The sequence below is a fragment of the Ambystoma mexicanum genome, chromosome 3q (genome assembly GCF_040938575.1).
Source record: "Ambystoma mexicanum isolate Mex_15411 chromosome 3q, UKY_AmexF1_1, whole genome shotgun sequence".
Taxonomy (NCBI): domain Eukaryota; kingdom Metazoa; phylum Chordata; class Amphibia; order Caudata; family Ambystomatidae; genus Ambystoma; species Ambystoma mexicanum.
In genome coordinates this window covers 146803258-146825571 of record NC_090926.1, presented here as the reverse complement: position 1 = coordinate 146825571, position 22314 = coordinate 146803258, and the positions used below count along the sequence as shown (strand labels likewise).

At 48.4% G+C, this 22314-nt stretch overlaps 1 protein-coding gene across 1 annotated transcript in view; it reads left to right on the top strand.

The window, feature by feature from the left end:
* Positions 1-264: 264 nt before the first annotated feature.
* Positions 265-22314, top strand: part of AGAP2 (ArfGAP with GTPase domain, ankyrin repeat and PH domain 2) — a 1175901-nt gene continuing 1153851 nt past the window's right edge. The window contains exon 1 of the mRNA XM_069653347.1: positions 265-634. Coding sequence (XP_069509448.1) covers positions 475-634 — 160 coding nt within the window. The 5' untranslated portion in view covers positions 265-474. The remainder of the gene's footprint in view (positions 635-22314) is intronic.

The following is a 22314-nucleotide window of genomic DNA, read 5'->3' as shown; positions in this document are numbered from 1 at the left end:
GCTGCAAAGGGCTGTTTAAAACGCACAACAGAAAGATACTTTTGCAAGTTTGCGTGGCAAGCGCCTTTCTCGTTCGTGGCTTGGTCCCCCTGGCTGGCTGGCTCACGGTGCGTGCACCGGTGCGGCACCGGCCCTGTGGCCTGGTGTCACTGGCAGGTAGCGAAAGACGGCGGAGGAAGCGTCTGCTGCTCTCTGAAACTTGACACTCGACTCAGGAAGTGCGGCGGCGAAGAGAGCGAGCGAGAGACAGCCAGCAATACATACCGCGGATACGCCGTTCTCATATCTGCATCGCTCTTGGCCTACTCACAGCAAGCAGCACGCAACTTTGGGGGCATTGACCCCGTTTCTTTCTTCTTGGTGGTTTCATTTTTGCGATGGAGGGATTCTTACCTGGCCGGGCGGAGGCCCGGACTGCGCCCGTCGGTGGCCGGGGATAGCGATGGGCCGGGCTGGGATGCGCCCGTCCGCAGGATGAACGCCCAGAAGCAGCAGAGCTCGGCCGCCATCCGGGCCGAGGTCCGGCGGTACGAGGGACTCAAGAGCCACCTCAACAAGCTCTTCCGGCTGGTGGAGCGCGTGGGGGACCCGCAGCTGAAGGTGGCCCTCAAGAGCTCGCTGCTCGGCGTGCGAGGTGAGTCCCGGCTGCACCTGCCTCTCACGGGCAGAGCTAGCAAGATATCCTGCTTACTGGCTGAAGATGTGCGCCCAGCGCTGCTTTTTTAGCTCAGCAACCTTCTGCATTCTGTTACTTGGAATCAGGCTATCAAATTGGCAGCGTGTGGCGTTACCGCTTTCTACAGACCTCTACTATGCACTCTGGGACTGTTAGCCCTATACTTATAACGCGAAAAGGAGAGGCCTCGGGTCGCTCCATGCCAGGTGTGAGTAGGTACTCCATCCCTGGCTTTTCTGTTGCAATGAGCGTGTGCAGTGCCGCAATTATAAAGGGAAAAGCATTACAAGACGAACTGTTATGCGACAACTTTGAATCTGTGAACCCTGCGTTCAGAGCTGTCAAGCGGCGTCAGTGCGTGTCCTGGCCTGCATTGTTGGGGCGTCTAGGCCGTACCTAGTTTCATAAAATACCATCTCGACCATTTTATGTGCGATGGATTATTAGCCAGCCTTACATGTGTTTACATTGTTACTTGTAGTTTTGACTTTCCTGTTTTTTAAATGCGCAATTCGAGTATCGGAATGCAAAAAGAAAATCTAACTTGAATAATTGCATTCAGCCTTGATGACATCACAGGACGCTCTCCATAACCGCGCAAGAACCGGAACGAAAAGTAATTGGTTGTTCCTCATGTCAAGTGTTAGCTGCGCGCGCAGCCCTGGCTCTTACTGTGTATTCTACTGATCGCACGTGTGCATTTAAAATGTGGCCATAATGCTACTAACATTATGTGTATATGCAAGCATCGCCTTCAGTGCATCCTGTCTCCGGATATTTTAGTTCTTCGCGTGGCCTCGCATTGCATTCTGGTACTTGTAGTTGTGCTCTTCTGTTTAGCATCAGAATGTCGTCTTCATTTGTATTCGGTGCTGAGAGCATGGCCAAATGCTATTGGCAGAGGGTCGGGAGTACACCTGCTTCTGTGGCCTCTTGGGGGCAGGCACTGGCCATGTGAACTTGCTAGCCACCTACTTCAATCTCGTGCACCCCCCAAATTATTCTCACCTCCGATCCGCTTGCCATGTCTCCGGGGGAGCGATGGGCGCAGAGACCGTTCGCTTCGTAGCACTTGTTATGTTAGCTTATTATCACACACCAGCTCCTTCTGCGACCCCAAGGACTGCATCAGGCACCCCCGGGAATATTCTCACTGATACCAGTGACATCCCCCCAGTGACATCCCCCGCGTATTCCCTCCCTCTGTTTCTCTGCACTCCCCCATTGCTGGCAGGAAGCACATTGAATATAGCGCTTGCTACTGTCGTTTCCAGCTGCTATTATTAGCCCGCCCAATTAAATGGCTTTCAATGAACTGACCTCAGCGCTGGGCGGCTAAACTCAGAAGCGCCCGCTTAACTTCCCACCATAATCTCTCCTGCTGAAGTGGCTGGAGGGACGCAGCACATCATCATCCAGGGGGGTGGGGATGCAGGCTAGACATTGCCGGCCGAGTCAATGTGAAATAATATGGTGACCTCTCATTTATATAGCGCTTAGAGAGCACATTTACCCACAATGATCACTCACCCGGAGCTGGTACTCATGTATCGCCCTTGGAAGGAGGAAAGGCTACGTTTGCCTTGCTGGGATTCGAACCTACGACCCGCAGATCACACTCTGGCAGTGAGCACTCAACCTGCTGAGCTACCGTACCAGCGACCCGGGTAACCTCTTACTCAGTTATGCTTAAGTACATGCTGGTCCAGAGCACGGGAAAGACATAACATGGCTGTCTAATCTTACAGCAATAAGAGCGCAGCAGGGCACAGGGGACCTATGGCGCACGCGCTGCAGTGCTGCAGCAGGTGGCGCGAAAATTTGGTCAGTCCCCCCTTTTTCACCAGGAGGATCTGCCAGAATCTTAGCTTATGAGAGGGATTTTAAGAAAAGATACGTTAGTAGTGCTCTTAAAAAATGAACGTATTGTTTGTTGGCCTATCGCAATACAGAATTATTTTGTTACTGGAGTGAGGGGGGAGGGAATTCAGCCTGGGAGGCTTTGGGATAGCAGGTAAGGCAGACCATAGAGTAGGTGAGTGCTGGAGTGAGGGGGAGCATTCCGGAGGGGAGGGGTAGGGATAGCAGGTAAGGCAGACCATAGAGTAGGTGAGTGCTGGAGTGAGGGGGAGCATTCCGGAGGGGAGGCATTGGGATAGCAGGTAAGGCAGACCATAGAGTAGGTGAGTGCTGGAGTGAGGGGGAGCATTTCGGAGGGGAGGGGTAGGGATAGCAGGTAAGGCAGACCATAGAGTAGGTGAGTGCTGGAGTGAGGGGGAGCATTCCGGAGGGGGGGGGGGTAGGGATAGCAGGTAAGGCAGACCATAGAGTAGGTGAGTGCTGGAGTGAGGGGGAGCATGCATTCCGGAGGGGAGGCTTTAGGATAGCAGGTAAGGCAGACCATAGAGTAGGTGAGTGCTGGAGTGAGGGGGAGCATTCCGGAGGGGAGGCTTTAGGATAGCAGGTAAGGCAGACCATAGAGTAGGTGAGTGCTGGAGTGAGGGGGAGCATTCCGGAGGGGAGGCGTTGGGATAGCAGGTAAGGCAGACCATAGAGTAGGTGAGTGCTGGAGTGAGGGGGAGCATTCCGGAGGGGAGGGGTAGGGATAGCAGGTAAGGCAGACCATAGAGTAGGTGAGTGCTGGAGTGAGGGGGAGAGCATTCCAGAGAGGAAGGGGGGGGGGTAGCAGGTAAGGCAGACGATAGAGTAGGTGAGTGCTGGAGTGAGGGGGAGCATTCCGGAGGGGAGGCTTTGGGATAGCAGGTAAGGCAGACCATAGAGTAGGTGAGTGCTGGAGTGAGGGGGAGCATTCCGGAGGGGAGGAGTAGGGATAGCAGGTAAGGCAGACCATAGAGTAGGTGAGTGCTGGAGTGAGGGGGAGCATTCCGGAGGGGAGGGGTAGGGATAGCAGGTAAGGCAGACCATAGAGTAGGTGAGTGCTGGAGTGAGGGGGAGCATTCCGGAGGGGAGGCGTTGGGATAGCAGGTAAGGCAGACCATAGAGTAGGTGAGTGCTGGAGTGAGGGGGAGCATTCCGGAGGGGAGGGGTAGGGATAGCAGGTAAGGCAGACCATAGAGTAGGTGAGTGCTGGAGTGAGGGGGAGCATTCCGGAGGGGAGGGGTAGGGATATCAGGTAAGGCAGACCATAGAGTAGGTGAGTGCTGGAGTGAGGGGGAGCATGCATTCCGGAGGGGAGGCTTTAGGATAGCAGGTAAGGCAGACCATAGAGTAGGTGAGTGCTGGAGTGAGGGGGAGCATTCCGGAGGGGAGGCTTTAGGATAGCAGGTAAGGCAGACCATAGAGTAGGTGAGTGCTGGAGTGAGGGGGAGCATTCCGGAGGGGTAGGGATAGCAGGTAAGGCAGACCATAGAGTAGGTGAGTGCTGGAGTGAGGGGGAGCATTCCGGAGGGGAGGCGTTGGGATAGCAGGTAAGGCAGACCATAGAGTAGGTGAGTGCTGGAGTGAGGGGGAGCATTCCGGAGGGGAGGGGTAGGGATAGCAGGTAAGGCAGACCATAGAGTAGGTGAGTGCTGGAGTGAGGGGGAGAGCATTCAAGAGAGGAAGGGGGGGGATAGCAGGTAAGGCAGACGATAGAGTAGGTGAGTGCTGGAGTGAGGGGGAGCATTCCGGAGGGGAGGCTTTGGGATAGCAGGTAAGGCAGACCATAGAGTAGGTGAGTGCTGGAGTGAGGGGGAGCATTCCGGAGGGGAGGAGTAGGGATAGCAGGTAAGGCAGACCATAGAGTAGGTGAGTGCTGGAGTGAGGGGGAGCATTCCGGAGGGGAGGGGTAGGGATAGCAGGTAAGGCAGACCATAGAGTAGGTGAGTGCTGGAGTGAGGGGGAGCATTCCGGAGGGGAGGCGTTGGGATAGCAGGTAAGGCAGACCATAGAGTAGGTGAGTGCTGGAGTGAGGGGGAGCATTCCGGAGGGGAGGGGTAGGGATAGCAGGTAAGGCAGACCATAGAGTAGGTGAGTGCTGGAGTGAGGGGGAGCATTCCGGAGGGGAGGCTTTGGGATAGCAGGTAAGGCAGACCATAGAGTAGGTGAGTGCTGGAGTGAGGGGGAGCATTCCGGAGGGGAGGGGTAGGGATAGCAGGTAAGGCAGACCATAGAGTAGGTGAGTGCTGGAGTGAGGGGGAGCATTCCGGAGGGGAGGCTTTGGGATAGTAGGTAAGGCAGACCATAGAGTAGGTGAGTGCTGGATTGAGGGGGAGCATTCCGGAGGGGAGGGGTAGGGATAGCAGGTAAGGCAGACCATAGAGTAGGTGAGTGCTGGAGTGAGGGGGAGCATTCCGGAGGGGAGGAGTAGGGATAGCAGGTAAGGCAGACCATAGAGTAGGTGAGTGCTGGAGTGAGGGGGAGCATTCCGGAGGGGAGGGGTAGGGATAGCAGGTAAGGCAGACCATAGAGTAGGTGAGTGCTGGAGTGAGGGGGAGCATTCCGGAGGGGAGGCTTTGGGATAGCAGGTAAGGCAGACCATAGAGTAGGTGAGTGCTGGAGCGAGGGGGAGCATTCCGGAGGGGAGGCTTTGGGATAGCAGGTAAGGCAGACCATAGAGTAGGTGAGTGCTGGAGTGAGGGGGAGCATTCCGGAGGGGAGGATTTGGGATAGCAGGTAAGGCAGACCATAGACTAGGTGAGTGCTGGAGTGAGGGGGAGCATTCCGGAAGGGCGGCTTTGGGATAGCAGTTTAAGGCAGACCATAGAGTAGGTGAGTGCTGGAGTGAGGGGGAGCATTCCGGAGGGGAGGCTTTGGGATAGCAGGTAAGGCAGACCATAGAGTAGGTGAGTGCTGGAGTGAGGGGGAGAGCATCCACGAGGGGGAAAGCGGTGGTATGGTAGGGAAGCATGGCGATAGAGTAGGTACGTGCCGGAGTGAGGGGAGAGAACATTCCGGAGGGAAGGTGTAGGGATAGCAGGGTAGGGAGACCATAGAGTAGGCAGGTGCTGGAGTCAGGGAAACAACACTTGGGAATGAAGGAGTAGGGGTGGGTGGGGAGCACAGCAGCAGAGTAGGCGAGGTCTAGAAGGAGAAGGAAGAGCTTCCAGGAGGGAAGAGTAGGGCTAGCAGTTAAGGAAGGTAACAGAGTAGGTAAGAGCTGGAGTGAGGGGGAAGAGCCTTCAGGAGAGAATCCGTAGAGATGGAAGGGGAGAAAGGGGTCGATGGCCTGGAGGAACTGGCGGCCCAGTGCACAGAGTTTCACTTGACCCCAGAGCAGTGAGGCAGTTACAGTTGTTCAGAGAAGGCATGCAGCAATGGCAATTCGTAAGGAAGACGGACAGTTTTTACTTTCCCCCTGAAATGTTCAAGTCTCTCTTTTTTTGCCGAATGTTGGGAGGAAATGGATTCCACAGGTTGGCACCGCCCGCACTCGGCAGTGTTGGCCCGAAATGTTTTTGTCCTGAAAGGGCCAAACTTTTTGCTTCTTGTGGAATGATGTTTTAGGATTTGAGCAGCTAGGTATGTTGGTGCCTTGCCCTGCAGTGACTGATGGGTGAGGTGCTCGGATTTGAAGTCAATCCTTCTTTCTCCAGAGGCAGCCAGTGCAAGGTCTCTAGGGCTGCTTAGATGTGGTCACAGCCTTGAAGATTTAGGCTGAGCCTGACTGAAGGATGTGCCTAAGGCGTGAGACCCAGATACAAGCTGTTGAATGAGTCTAACCCACCCTGGCAACCTCCGCTTTGTGCTTATATTCCCAGGGGCGTGTCCAGGGAGTGGCCTGGGGTGGCACGTGCTACCTCTGGAATCTGATTGGCCGCCCCCTTATCCTAAACTATGATCATTGTGTGTGTGCGCTCGTACTTCATGCCACCCCTGCATAAGTCAGTGCCCCCCTTGGGCCAGCAGTCTGAACACCCCACAGTATTTTTCGGCATGGCAGGATGCGTCCGGGCATCCCATAGCCATAGCGAGTTCCTGGAGAGTCCTGCTGGAGGTGCCATGGTTTTTTTACTTCCGGCATCCGGGTTCCGGGGCCCATGGCTGGGGATCCATACAGTCCAGTGCACTGTGTATTTTTTGTAATTGTTTGCGTTCTGGTGATTGTAGTTGTTTCTTTGCCCATTTATAAATTCAAGAATATCAGTCACTGAATGCCAACCTAACACAGGACCCCTTTACATTGGCCTATTTAACACTCTGCACAACGGGGCCATATCTGAAGTCCAGGGGAGTGGAGTGAGGACACCCACAGGTGGAATCTGAGGAGGGGCACCAGGAAACGAAATAGGAGTGTTCCAAGATGGGGGAAGATGAACCAAGAGCGTGTTGTGCCAGAGACATTCAGGGAGCACTGGCGAAAGCAGGATCTCGCGAATAATTGCATCCTTCGTTTCAGTTTACTGCAAACTGAGGGAGTGGAAGCCTAGTCACGGGAATGCAACCACATTTCAATTGGCAACATATAAACTGGACCACCTCGAGCACACCCGGCGGCTATGATGACTTGGGGGAGCCCTCACTGTGCATGCATATCCCCCCTCAAGTTTGGAATAAGGAAAGCACAGACCAGATGAAAAAGTATCTCAACACTCATCACTCGCTCCCCGATACTCAGTAACTCTTAACTTGTCTGGCTGTAAATTGCAGCTCTGGAGATGTTTTGGACTATGATTCCCATGATCCCTCACAATTGGCTCAGGTGGCCAGGGCTGATGGTAGACACAGTACACAACCTCTGCTGATCCCGAGCTTTAAAACCCCTGCACTAACTGCTTATGTTGGAATGTGGCTTCAAGGTTCCTAATAAATACATGCAATTAAAAAAAAGCACAATTATGCCCCCCTATTCTGTCACCTCCAAGAACAACCGCATGAGTATTATTTCTGTACCAGCTGCTCCATAGTAACGATTTAAGGTCTGAGCAGATGAATACCTTGTTAAAGTCGGCCTTTCTAGTTTTGAATTATTTTACCCACGGTGATTACCACGATAAAAAGACATTAAAGACTAGTTCTCTTCTAGTACACCCAGAGGCGCTCATAGCAGCTATATATGTAGGCCCCAACTCTGGCAAAATCAACACAGACCTCTTGTTCTATGATGTGGGGCGATTCAGGACTATTGGTCCCTTATCCCCAGATGGGAGCCACCCCCTTTGAACTCCCTATCAAGAATACATTGTCTGCATTTATGGGAATCGCAAAATGACTGATGTTACTTCTTGTTTTGGATTCAACAAATAGTGACATTACTTCAATCTCTTTGGCTTGAGGTGAATGCTGGATTCCCCCTAAACTCAACAGTCAAAGAGGAAAGACACATCTTTCTTTTGAAGTGGCAAACATAAAAAGACAACGAACCTTGAGTGGAGGAGAAAGAATCCTACGCAGAGGCGAGCCTCTGACGAGAAGATGTCCAGGGGGGCGGAGCCACACTAGATTGCGGAGCCAGCGGTGGCGTGGAGAGAGAGCTGATTGCAAGGGAGACACTGGAAGGCTGGCATCCTGATGGGAACAAAGCCGTAGCAGAAATCGAGAGTGGATGGTAGAAGGACCGTCTCGATTGGTGGCGGGACTACACTGAAGTTGTGGTGGGCCTGGGGCCTGTTAACTGACGCTGAGCCCAGACAGCAGTGGCGAGACTGGATCACCAACCTCCAGATGAGAAGTGTGACAACTGCTGAACCGGGCGGAGAAAGAGAAGCCAATGCTTCCGGGAAGAGGGGCAAATCGTTGTGTCCATGTGTGCTGGGGAAGCCAAGAGGGCTACAGAAGCCCGGAAAACCTGAACGCTGGAAACTGGTGGGTGCCCAATCAAGACCCTGCCAAGATAAGCATATCAGAGGGCAAGAGGGCCTTAGAGAACCCTAGAATAGCAAATGGCATTGATATACAAGGCTGGGGAAGCCAAAAGGGTTATAGGAGCCAGAAAAACCAGAACATTGGATATGGGCTGACGCCCACGAGAGACTCTGTGAAGCTAAACTCATCACACTGCCAGAGTGCTTTTGGTAGCCCTAGAAATACAAATAGTACTGATAAAGATTGGAAACAGCGAGAACTCACACCAAGAACATTATCTAATACCAGGTAAAAAGTGGTGGAATCACACTAAGAAAATCCCTTTTCCCTTTCTAGAATAGAAAGTATTAGATGTGTGTGAAGAATTAAGACTTGTCATTCAGAACCTGAAAAGAGGATGGAGAACTATATCATGAAAGATTGACGAACTTTGACCCTTTTTGATGAACATCATTTGGAAGGAACTCAAGTAGTTTTGCTAGGCGAAGCCAAGGGGAAAGGCTACTGCTCTAGTCCATTTTTGTTATGTTTTATCTAAAGTAGTAGGGACAGATAGCGGGTTGGTTTTGGACTGAGGACTATTTTGTTTTGTACATTTGACGAGCAGCCTTAGTTTAGTAGGTAGGGAATTCCCCTGATAGCAATAGGGTTAGATAGGCATTTTCCTATTATTTAAATAAAATCACATTGAACATGTTATGTCCTAGTCCGACTCCTTCTCCTGGTTCGCCTAAGCACCTGATGCTAATATTTGGACCCACACCCTCAAACGTGAGGATCCATCCTATCTTTTCACTTTATTCTCCATTGGTTATAAACCTTTGTCTCATCAGTCCCAGTGAAACACAATTCCTTTTCCATATTTAACAATAACGATAGCAAGATTACGATTCAAGGTAACCGCAAAAACTCAAATGCATTGTATATAGGCAGCAACTGCCCCAAAACATCTATAAATCATTTGGCGACCAACTGACAATCCCCCTAACTGTTACATTCATCTCTCATCTTTAAATGGTTCACTATGTCTCCCGACCCAAACTACCCTTAATCACAATAAGACTGCCAACACTTTTACACTTACCAGCCATATGGCCAACCCTCCCAACAGCAATGGATAGCTGACATACTAATGTGTTTCAAGCCTTCTCACGATAAATTCATTCCAGTATCCAGAACACCTGCTCAGATAAACGTTAATCAGGATAGACCTGATGGCTCCCATAGCTCCATCCCAAAGTTACCCAACTAATACACCACTGCACCACCATCCCAGGGCCAGTTTAGTTCAAGCCTTAACAGCAAAGGCCTCTGACACAAGCTGTCAACTAAGCCATAGCATGAGCATCAGAAGGGTAGTTGAAACTCTAATCTCCATTGCCCCCACAGGTCATACCGGCTCATCCAACGCAACCAACTCATATAGCTCTTGCACTTCTCCCCCTAACACCATCTCATGGGTGAATTCCTGAACACCAGATCAACTATTAAAATGGTACTAAAATCCAAAACTGACCATTCTCCCCTGACTGCTGGCCATCACTGAAACTTGGTGCAGTGATGCTTGTCTTGCCAGCATCGCTGACACTGTTCCAATCAACCACAATATCCTAAAGAAAAATCAATGAACAGGCAAAGGTGGAGGTGTAGCCTTCATATGGTCTCGTGTAAAGTCATTCAAAGAGGTTGAAAGCCCAGAGTTGAATTCTTTTAAGTACCTTCTGATCAAACATGTTATCAGCTAAACTTGCACATTTTCTTGTCCATAATTTTCTTGTGAATTTTGCTGAGTTCATCCGTATCTTCTCCAAAAGAGCTTTCAATTATGGCAACTTAAACATCTGGGCCAACCACCCCTTCATCCCCTACCTACATCCAAGGGATCATTTAAGGCCTGGGAAATTTTGGCTTTGTCCAACTCTGAGACAAACCAACCGTCGGTGTTGGCAACATTCTTGATCACCTATTGTCACTGATCCTCCAAATTCACTATTTGTAGTTACCGGCATCTCTCTTGGTTTGACCACTTACTTATACATTTCACTAGAATAGACGAGCTAAAACTCAAACTGAAACCAAATTTCCCAAAGGGACCACCCATCCTGAGAAGACAATGGAACAAGCTCCGGCCGAATAGAATATTAACACAGAAACTCTATTCACAATTGATGTCTCCATCCAGAAGACCCCAGCTGATATTCATACCTATCTCAATACCAACGTTTCTGCCACCTTTAATACATTGGTACCAGCCCAGACTTATAAAGAGAACCGTAACTGTAGAAAAGTGGAAACTGGATTCCAGAAGACCCAGGCAAGTTGAATTGCAAAGGCCGTGCCCAAGACCAATACTGGTCCCTCACTCAATCACCTGGAGGTCGCACATGTTGCCATATTCACTGGTGCAGTTTCATAGCTGCTTGTTTCAGAGCAAAGAAAAGACATCTTCAGAATGATATCAGCAATGCTAACAATCCCACTTAAGTGCTTTACAGTATTTACAAGTAATTTGCTAACCCTATTGTAACTCAGCTGCCCACTGCCCTGACACCTATCCTTTTGTTTGTCTGGTGGCTTTTTTTGAGTGAGAAAATAGAATCACCAAGGACTAACAATTTCTCGAATGGCCCAAACATGGACCAAGCATGGCCTTTAGTACCTTTCGTGTCACAAATGGCCTTCATTATACATGCAAGTTTCCAGAAAGCTTCAAGAGCTTTATTAAAAACATAACAGAAGTTCTCAGTGGGTAGACTTTTCAGCATAAATGGGCAGGTAGTGAGATAGGATGCATGGGCTGGAAAAGGAGTTTGGGGAGTGGGTCTCTCTTTCTCTCTCTCTCTCTCTCTCTCTCTCTTTTGTTCCCCTTTTCTCTCGTTCTCTCTTTCTCTCTCCACCTCACTAGCCAAGGCATCCGTAACCTCAGGTTAGTTTTACTGACCAGTAACCCTTAGGCCTTTATTCACAAAGCCTTTTCCAATGGGGTTTTGCTATTATAAAACACTTCTGTGAATTAGGCCCTTAGTGTCTAACAACTGGTCTGACTACAGATGATTCTCCGAATGCATGCTACCTCCCTCCCTCAGGGGCTTACTGGCTGGCCCTACTCTGTCAATGATGTTGGTACTAGAGAGTGGTGTATGTGTGTGTCGTCAGTCCCTGAAGACCCACTCTATCTCCTTACTACTGTCCCCCTCCTCTCATCCTCCTCTTCCAAGACCACACACCTCTTAATGATGCTTCTCTCGCTCCTTCTACCACCTAACTTCACCCTCTGATGTTACTACCTTCTCCCTGATCTTATTTATCCCTCCTCCACACTACTATTCAGTCTACACACTCGTACACTCTCTGCACAACTACCACTCTCCCTTCTCCACACTATGACTACTCTCCGCTGCCCACACCACATCCCCCCTTCTTCCCCACATTCAGATGTATGGTGCCCTGCACACTCTTCCACCCCACTCACACTCACTACTCTCAGCCCCTCCCCTCTTCTCTCTTACACCCCTCTCCTTGCTCCCCACTCCTACACCCTTTTCTATTAGCCTCACTCTCTCTCTAACTACTACTACCCTCTCCCCTACTGCTGTCTGCAAAGGTATCGGGATATAAGACACAGACAACAGATTCAATATTCAAACAAAAACACTTTATAAACTTAAATGTCATGATGGAAAAAAGCCTGACTTGCCCTATGCTAAGGTGGGATTTTCCTACCTAAATAAACTAAGGAAAGTCTGAGTCAAAGAGTTCAACTTAGGAATCTGTCTGTGTCCAAAACCTATCCTTGCCCTCACCACAAAAACTTTACAATGTAAGAGATGTCAGCAACCAAAGAAACAGTGTTCAAAATAAGGATCTGAGCTCCTTCCAGCTTGCTGCTTTCATTCAACTCCCTTCCCTGAATGTAAGGTAATTCCACACAAAGGGCCTCGTCACAAGTTGTGCGGTAGTTAGCCCTTAAACGCAGTGGTAATGCTATTACTGCCACATTTAAGGGCTGGCCCTATTATGGCTTGGGGGGTAAGTTAGAGTTGGAACTCCAGCAAAAAGCTGGAAGTAAAAATGTCCACTTACCGTGTGTTTTTGGCCATTTTTGGCACTATTACTGCAGGCGCAATTATCACCAGCAGTAATAGCGCCCCTCAACCCCGTTGAGTCCTATGGAACCAATGGGGAATGGGCAATAACTGCCCAACCACAACTCATTATCCGGCGCTAATAGCGGTAACACTATTTACCCTGGTGGTATCCTGATGGTATTTCCATCAGGATACCACCAGACTCCTGATGAGGCCCAGAGTCTCAATGTTTTACCTTTCATAGATTTAGGATGGTAAAGGTTTACACAATCCTCGGGTTTCCCTTCCCCGAAGGTCCAAGTACCACAATTCCTCCAAGTATAAAATTTCAAATATTCACAAATCTTGAGGCTCCTTTCTCAAGTTAACATAGGTAGTTCTTAGAGTTTCAGGGTTCCCTTCCCCAAGACTTTGATTTCTTCACAAAAACAGTCCTCAGAGTGTGTTCATGCCAATTAAAGTCTTTCCTCAATTCAGTATTCAATACACCCCTTTCCTTAATTTTAAAGTTCCATTCAATTTGAGATGCAACACACATTGGTTTTGCTGAATTGTGAAATACTGTTCATTTAGAAATTAACCATGTATTAGATTCATTCACTTTAGAATTCAACATATAGTAGGTTTGGTTGGTGTCAAATTTCCATTCACTTTGTATGTCAACTTTCAGTAGTTTACTCAATTTCAAAAGTATTTATTCAATTCGGCATTCAATAAACCTTAATCAAGTGACCACTCCGATACAAAGTATTTAAACTTCACTCTTCAACAACAGAAATAGTCTTTGATTGGAGACCTTAGAAAACGTGTTCCCTCAAACACGCGACCACTCTGATACAAAGTATTTGTTAACAATGGTAACTTTGCGCACCGGGTTTCTCGCTTGTTTAGAAACATACTGGTCGCCTTGGCAGTTCTTCCAGCAGTGCAGGATACACGTTCTTTGACTTCGGTCTGCAGAGGTCCAAATCCTGCCCCTCAGACACTTTTGTTTCATCGGCTTCACACAGAGCGAGCACTGCTGATGCAAGGGAAAGGGATAGCCTCTCCACATGGCTTCCTTCCCGGTCCTTAGTCTTAGAGTCCCAGTTCTCGCGTCACACTGCCTGGGACCCTCTATGCCTGCAGTGCCCAGCATCTCAGCCTCCTTTGCCTGGTGGACCAGCCCACCACAGTTTCTTTCCACAGTTCACCTCTCTTCGAACACAGTTTCTTGGTGCTCCTCTTGCTGACCACCTGGCTGCGTCTTCTCTCAGTATTGCTTTGTTCTCCTCCCTTTATACACCTGCAACCTTCTTCAATTGAATTTGCCTGACCATGGTTAAGAGGACATGCCTGACCCTCACAACATCTTACAGGCATCTTCTTCGTCCCAGTACCAGAGTGGTGAAAAGGTATAGTGTTCATTACTCTTGGTTGCCTCTTCCTTGTCTAAGTACTTTTAAGGGTCACATGAGGAAAAACTGGGGAAAGTTGACTTACAATACCCCATACCAACCAATACCTGGCAACTCTCGCATACTGCATTTCCATTTTCTGCTCAAATTTCCAGTGGTATGCTGATGACACCCAACTCATTTTTAGGCTTCCTTCAGCCACCTACTCTCCTTCCCTCATCTCTGACTGCCTAAACGCCATTCAAAACTGCTGTGCCACCAATGATCTTTGTTTAAATGCCAACAAGACAGAGATCCTCCTCATTGGTACACCCTCTCCAACCTTTCGCCGCACTCTCTGGCTCGCCTCCCTTGACCCTCCTCCTGCCCCTACCTGCGAGGCTAAGAATCTCAGAGTCATCTTTGACTCCACACTTTCCTTCTCCGCACACATCTCTGACGCCTTTAAAACGTCAAACTTCTTACTGCACCTCCTTAGAGGTACTCTTCCTTTCCTCTCCTTCCCACAGAAGCTCACTGTCTCCCAAACCCTGATTCCCTCTAGGTTGGACTACTGTAACAGCCTCTTTCTAAATCTAGCTGCCTCCACTCTCCGCCCTTTACAACTAATCCAGAACTGGACTGCGAGACTTGTCCTTGGCCTCAAGCCCTGGGATTGTATCTCTCCAGCTCTGAAATCCCTTCATTGGCTCCCAGTGGATGCAAGGATTAAATTTAAAACCCTCTGGATTGTCCACAAGGCTTTCTGGGGCCTGGGTCCAAAATACCTTCAACTATCCCTCTGTAAATACCTCCCCTCTCGGGCCCTTTGATCCTCTACCTCTAACTCCCTCAGGGTCAGTCGTTTTTCAAAGAAACAAGCTGGGTGTAGATCTCTGTCTTCGGCTGGGGCCTCCCTTTGAAACTGCCTCCCTGCCACCTTGAAACTTGAGGAGAACCATCTACAGTTCCGGAAGCTCCTCAAGACCTTCCTCTTTGCTTCTGCCTTTCCCTCGCTTCTCCCCTGCTGATCTGCTTTCTCTCTCAGCACTGTGCACCTGGCCACTCCCTGTCTTCGGGCCCAGGTACCTGCTCACCCTGCCACCCTCCTGCACTGCCTCCGGGCCACCCCTTGCACTGGGGTCTGTATCTGTACCCATACAGTCCCCCACCCACTCTTCTTCTGCACTTATCAGATACACCCTATCTGACTACCCTTTGCCTGGTCACTCTCTGAAACACTTGTGTACGAGCGAGATACAAATAAAATATCATATCATAAAGGTCGGGGGAGGGTTAGGTTGGTTGTCAATAGGAAAAGGGGATCCCATGTGTCGCCTGAGGGCACCCCACTCCCATTCCTCAGAGACCGTCCACCCAGGTGATCCTCCCTCGCTTCTCCACCCACAGGGTCAGGATCCAAGAGCGATGGCCTTTCCCTGGCCACCTGTACAGAGGATCCAAGGGGAGTAGGAGTGAGAATACCCTCAGGTGTCTCCAATCTCTAGCTGTTCCTCATCCTTGCCTTCAGTAGACCCTTCAGTAGATTCCACTTCCTACACACAACTTGTACCACTCTCTCACACAAATATCTCACCCGTACTAAGCTCTTCCACGCACTCTCCAACACTCTGCTTTGTCCATCCGCCATCCACCTTGTCTCAGCCCACCTTCACTTCCTCCTGTGACCCCAGCCAAAAAACCCACACCATGCTTCTCCTTCAATTTCCTTTTTTATAAAATGGCTGCTGGTGCTTCTCTGCCTCCCTCCGCCCACCATTGGGTTCAGTGCTCATCAGTATAGGAACAGTAAACCATTCTATAAAAAAGTATAGGAACACTGCTCCCGCTCACTTCGAACACTGGTTCTAGGCTTCTCTGAGTTACTGGTCGTTGTTGAGATGTGGTGAAGGCTCCAATTGCATCTTATTTGTGTTACTAATTTTCCCTTTGTTAGATTTTATACTCGGCCTTATTGGCTGCTCCCAGGTGGATTATGGAAGTTGCAGTTCTGAAATGGGGAAAAGAGAACCAAGGCCAGGAACAGTATTGGGAGGCATTAGGAGATGAAAAGTGGTACTCGGAATGACATTTGTGGCACACGGGGGATTTACAGGGGCTGGACAACTCCCAAATCCTACTTCACATAATTGGGATAGGGCTGGTTCGGACGTTTGTTTTAGTGAACGTTCTGCCTTACATTGAGGAGGGTCCCCGTCCTCCCCTGTTAGTCTCTACCTGACAGTGCGACTGGCTGCCTGAGTCTCTTATGAGCCTTACCGGGGCCAGGCCCTCCCCTGACCAGGCTCCCCCGCACTTGCCTATGGGCTCCCTTCCCCTGACTTGTTCTGAGGCCGGTCGACCCTCTTCGCCGCACAATTGACACCCCCTGTTCTTTTTCTCCTAGCACTTGACCCCTTGGCCTCTTTAGCACATTCCCAGCCCCTAGGTTCCCTCCCTCTTGCACTTTGCCCTCACCCTTTCTCCTCTATCCTTCCCTCCCAATGATCCGCTTCCTCCCTGTGCACTTCTAATTTACTGCAGTTGTACGTTCCGAATGTCACAAGGCCTAGTAGGACCGTTATTGCTCTTTCAACATTGAATACAATGTAGTTGGCTTTGTCTTAATGGATAAAAAATAGATATTGCTTATAGACAAAGTTAACTCACCCCCACCACCTCTTCCCCTGGCCTGACCCTATCAATTCCCCTCCAACTCCTGGCTGAAACTGAAATTGTACTGGTCACCTGGCTACCCTCTGTTCTCTGGCCCAGGTCCCCTCACCGCCAGTTGCACACCTGCACTACCCCCCTGGCACCCACCTGCCCTCGGGGGCTGTTTCTGTATCCCTACAGCCCCCTACTAGCACCTGACACCTTATGTCTGCACTTACCCCTGCACTTGCCACCACTCGGCTGCACTTCTTATTTATTGTTTTTTATTTATTTTACTGTTATCCTATGTACTGCACTGCCCCCTCCCCCCTACCCTGCACTTGCGCGATCTCAATGTCACCTGGCCTAGTAAGATCGTTATCTCTGTCTTCCCTCTGTTCCCCCTCCCTTGCCTCGTCGCGCCGTGAAACACTTGTGTATAGGCGCGTTATTAATGCCATATCATATATCATATCATATCATTGAAAATGTCTGAAACCTTGGAGTGATATTCAACAATGACCTCTCATTTGATGTTCAAGTGAATTTCGTTATTAAGAATTGTTTCTGTCATCTTTACCACCACAAATTGATCCATCCCTTTTTTTCCATAGACCTTGAAGTGGTAACTCTGGATTTGCAGAGTAGTCAATAAACAGGTTACGGAAGGTATAGAACTAGCCTCCCCGACGTCTTTTTAAACCAAACTCAGGTGACTGCACCAAATCATCAAATTAAGTTATACATTCTCTCTCTGAAAAGGAAAGAACTAATTCAAAACTGCATGTATGGTCCCCAATTCCATCCATGGCTGCACACTGTTTGAACATCACCAAGGGGGAAGGATAGCTCAGGGGCAACACGTTTGTCTTGGAAGCAAGGCAACGCAGTGCACCACTGATTTGAATCCCGATTCCGCGCTTAGAAACCTCTTGCTGGTATTAAGCGCATTTAAATGAACAGTAAAATAAATACACGCACAAACTGGTAATGCTCTACAAACTGAGTGCTCAACCAAACTGCCCTGCACATGTTAAAAAGGTTTGGGGTGGAAACATGCATGTTCAAAGCTCCATTCTCTGGAACGTCTTCCTTCTACATCTGCAAGACTCAAATTACGAAGAAACGTAAATGGGCCTCATTACACGGATGGCGGTATTAGCACATGGACCAAGGTGCTATTAGCACCTTGGTCCATGCCGGTAAAATACCGGCACCGCCTTGGTGGAAAGGGGCATTACCGCCCCATTCCAAGGTTGGCGGGGCAGTAATTCCCCCTTCCACCACTGCCCTTCCCCATTCCCATTTTTGCCCCATAGGGCATAATGGGAATGGGGAAGGTGGTAATTACGGCACCGCAATTTTGCGGTGCCGTAATTAGCACCAAGGTCCCTTAGCGGGTTGGTTTTTAACGCCTGCAAAAAGCAGGCGTTGAAGCACCAACCCGCTAAGGGACCTCGTAGTAAGGCGGTAATGGTTAACGGTCACCGTTACCATTAACGGTGACCGTTAACCATTACCGCCATCCGTGTAATGAGGCCCTAAATTTCACTCTGCAGATAGGATTTGGACCCCTCGATAATAACCTCTCCCTCATTTCTTCAACAAGCCAGTCAGACACCCGATATGCGGTATCTAGTGTTTCCAACAAAGCCTTTTTCATCGAAACCTATCCATCGAAAATATATGCATCGAATGTATATGTGTGATGGGTAAAGGGTTAATTTTCGTTGGGGTGGGTTTTTAAGGGTAAAAACAGGGGTTTGGGGAAGACCCCCCCCCAAAAAAAAAGAAATACAAAAAATGCATTTGATGCAAATATTTTCGATGGTTGGGTTTTCGATGCAAAAACTTTAATTGGAAAGTTTTAGATGGAAAGACCATAAACCCTGATACGGTCCCTGTGACACCACACTGCACAAGTTGACACTTGGCTATGCTTCCACCTTGAGGTTGCACCGCCATTTTGACAACCGTCTGAGGACCCTTCTGTATGTTACCTGTCATCAGCATTCTTTGAAAGATCCCCCCTACTACATGAGCCCCACTCCGATGTTATTGACATGATGCTAACCTCTACCCAAGATGCAATCACAATGCCCTTATGGAGCTCTGGGGGGTTTTGCAGCAAAACTAGTACTGCACATGACAGAGGGCTTTAGAGCAAGTAGGATCTCTGCCCTCACTGGCATCTTAACCCCTATTCCATTGAACACTTGACAGGTGTGCTGCTATTCAGAAAAAGTCATAAAAAGTGTTGTGGGCCTAAGACACAAAAACCCATTAGAAATCATTCATACTATCCTTGTGTAAATGGCCAACATTAAATATCAACAAAATGCCCCTACAAAGTTTTTCACTAAACAAGCACATATACATATATGGAATATAGTGCCCCTCAAACACATAAAATAGGAACAATAAAGCAGGCTCTCACACTTCTATTTAACGTTTATGCATATGTTATTCTTTTGTAAAGATGATTTAAGAGTATAACAAATTAGAATAGCCTAACATTAAGCAGTTCCCAATGTAAGCATCCCACTCACGTTCAGGAATGTAAATCTTGCAGCCAATCATGAGTGTTCATGGACATCTAAAATATGATTCAGAAAAACTAAAAGTATGTACTCGCATTAGTGCTTTCTAGAAAGGTGTGGCATTAGTCACGTGATGCCAATACAGTCACTCAAACACATAAAAAAGCTAAAAACCTTTAAAAATCCCATTCCTCCGAAAAGTAAAAGATAAAAACAAATCTAAAATGTGATGGTTAAAACATACATGTAAAGTGACAGAAATCCAGCTGCTAGTCAGTTTCTCCCATCTCTATCCTGGCTACAAGTAGTACAGTTGGGAGTAGAGGTTTTAAGGCCCCAGATTTGTACCACAACTTGTATCAGTGTGTTCCAAACATCAGTAAACAGTCAAGACAGTAGCCTGCAAAGAATAACAAGGCATCTCTAAAACCTATTCAAGATGATGAAAAAAGCGTAAAAATAAATAATATGGTCATAAAATACTAAGTCAAAATTCAATACACTAGATGTAAGAATTGAAGTGTAAAATGAGAACTTCACAATATTCGATCATCATTGTGCCAGTCATATTTTCGTCCCATCTATTTCCATTGCAACTCTGCCCCCCATGAGGCATAGTGTTAGAAATCAACCTCTAGGGCGCCAGTGGTCCAGCAGTGAATATTGGTTTCTAAACCATCAATCAGCCCCACATCTCTAGAACAACCAGAAGGGATCCGAACAGATTGGAAACACAAGCAGATTATAAACCTCCTTGTCCAATTTTGGTAACGTGGATGGAACGGCAGGCTTATCTCCGAAAGGTTGTGGGTGGTTGGTTAGTTGCAACATAGCGAAAATACAATAATTACCCAATGATAAACGGGACTGTCCACTCAAGGTTGTATCAAAAATAGCAACTTTTTTTTATATCACAACAGACAGGTCTAGTAACACTATGAAATACAAGCCAGCCTGTAAAGAAATGCAGAGGACAGACGGTTTCAAAGAAGGAAAAGGGATGCACTCTGGATACTGACAGGAGGGTAGTTGGAATGGTTAATAATCACAACAGTTCAAGGTTTCTTAGCTTCTCTAGGGGACTTCTGGGAAGTACATGGGGGACAGAACGCACAGTGTACTTTGTGCTGTAGGTATTCTTGGTGCTTAACAGGGTCGAATCGGCTTCAGGGTGCTTTGCAGGATTCTGTGACAGAGTTCAAGCCAGGAGTCAGCAGTGGTTATCTGGCGACAAGACGGTTCGGTGAGGGAAGCTGGATGAACGGCTGCAGGCCGGACTACAAGGCAGCTCAGGTTAAGGAATCATCTCAGTGCTGATTGGCTGTTCTGTAGCACTGGTCAAGATGTCCTTTAAGGCAGACATCAGCAGATGCTTGTTGAAGCACTTCTCCCAGCTTCTTCAATGGGCTTGTGTTGTCCTGGCGGACGACCCAAAGCTGAGGAGTGTGTTGCAGGCAGCTACCTTGTCCTTGGTTTTAGGTTCAGAGACCTTCTGGCACTTCCTACCTGTGTGCTGGCTTGGTACCGGTTCTGGAGCGACTAGAGGGTCCTCTGGATTCGGTATCTCACTCTCTTCCCTGGGAAATGTTTAGGAGCGGTATCCTGCTTCCCTCTTTGGAAACCCTGGCCGTCCTTCTCTGGCGGATGATGTAGGCGGGTTGTACCTTCAGCCAGGGTCCAATGAGGAGTTGATCTTGCTACTCCTTGCAAATTCGTCAGATGATCTGCCAAAAGAGGGGCTCAGCCCTCTTTTAAGCCAAATGGGCCACATTGATTGGTGTAGGCTAAACCTACCTTAATGAACTAATCCTGGCATCCCCACCAACAATCTCCTGTATGTGTGAGGTCATAACCAGAGTGCTTTGCAACAGGAAAGGTAAAGGGGTGAAAACATGTGATAGTAAGTCCCACCCATCTTTGTGGCTGTTGTGGATCAAAGAGTCTCTCTGGTTTATTGAGATCTCCGTGTTTCCTGATTAAAGTGACAGGTCAGCCTTGAAGCTGCGGCGAGACCAGGCACTCTGGCTTCTGCAAACAACAATTTCATACCTTATGAATAGGGTCCCACTGCGGGGTGGACTACGGCAAACATGCAGTCTCAGACATGAGAGTTCAATGTCATCGATACTGAGGGCAGGATCTGGCTTCAGGTTGACACAGTTGCATATGAAAGTTTGTTGGGGTTTTCTGTCTCCTTTGTTAACCTTTGCAGCCAGGTTCCATGTGGGCCTGTTTGAATTACCCTCTAATAGGTATGCAAATCACTGCCAAAAGCTGCTGGGCCCAACAAAAAAGCAGGGCAGATCCATAGAGAGTTAATCAGGCTGGCCATGGCAGGGGGAAGATGTGGTCCTCCCCTTCTGGAGATGCATTATCTACCTCTGGCTGTCATAGCCCAACTAACTATGACAGGGGGAACTGTGCCTGTCGGCTGTATCCACGCAGAGTACACAGGGCCTATACGCCTGACATGCTGTGAGCATAGGAACATGTGTGTGGATTAGCCTCTCACATTTTCATGAGTTTTGTCAACCATCATTCCATTTAATTAAACATTTCAAAAGCAAGCCCAGCCGAGCGCACGCCCACTGTGCGGATGGTTGAATTCCTCACACATGGTCTTGCTCAGTCAGTGATAAGAGTTCCTGTGTTGTTCCATCCCTTTGAAAGCGCCATATATAGGTCTGAAGTAGGCCTTTATATCATTATGTGATCTCCCGCCGCATAACCTGATTTCTCTGATGGGTTCTTCCCCAGTCGACAGCTGAGGCATAAGGCTGATTCAAGCCCGCTATCTAACCGCCCCACTGTTTGCCATTGAAGCAGCTTGAATCAACTTTGTTGGTTAGGTTCTTGTATATAGTTGACCTTGAATCAGCTGCTGCAAAATGCTGGTCTAGCCTAATTATTATAAAGGCTGCAATGTTAAACATACAGCAAATGTGAAATGCAGCCCCGTGTTTACATTAGTCAGGATTTTTATATATTTATCCAAGTGTAAATACTGATTAGGTTCAATTACTCATCATGACTTTGCTTCATTTTCATAATGTGATGTTGAAAATCAATCACATTTTCTGATAAGTGACTACTTTTAAAATGAATACTTTCTTTGTGACATTTGTAATTTGAATAGTAAATGTTTGCTGTTTGTTATGTTATTTTATTGGGCATTTGCATAGTGCCTTTTTCACCATTGGTATGATCTCAACGCACTGTTGGTTGAACGCCCTTGG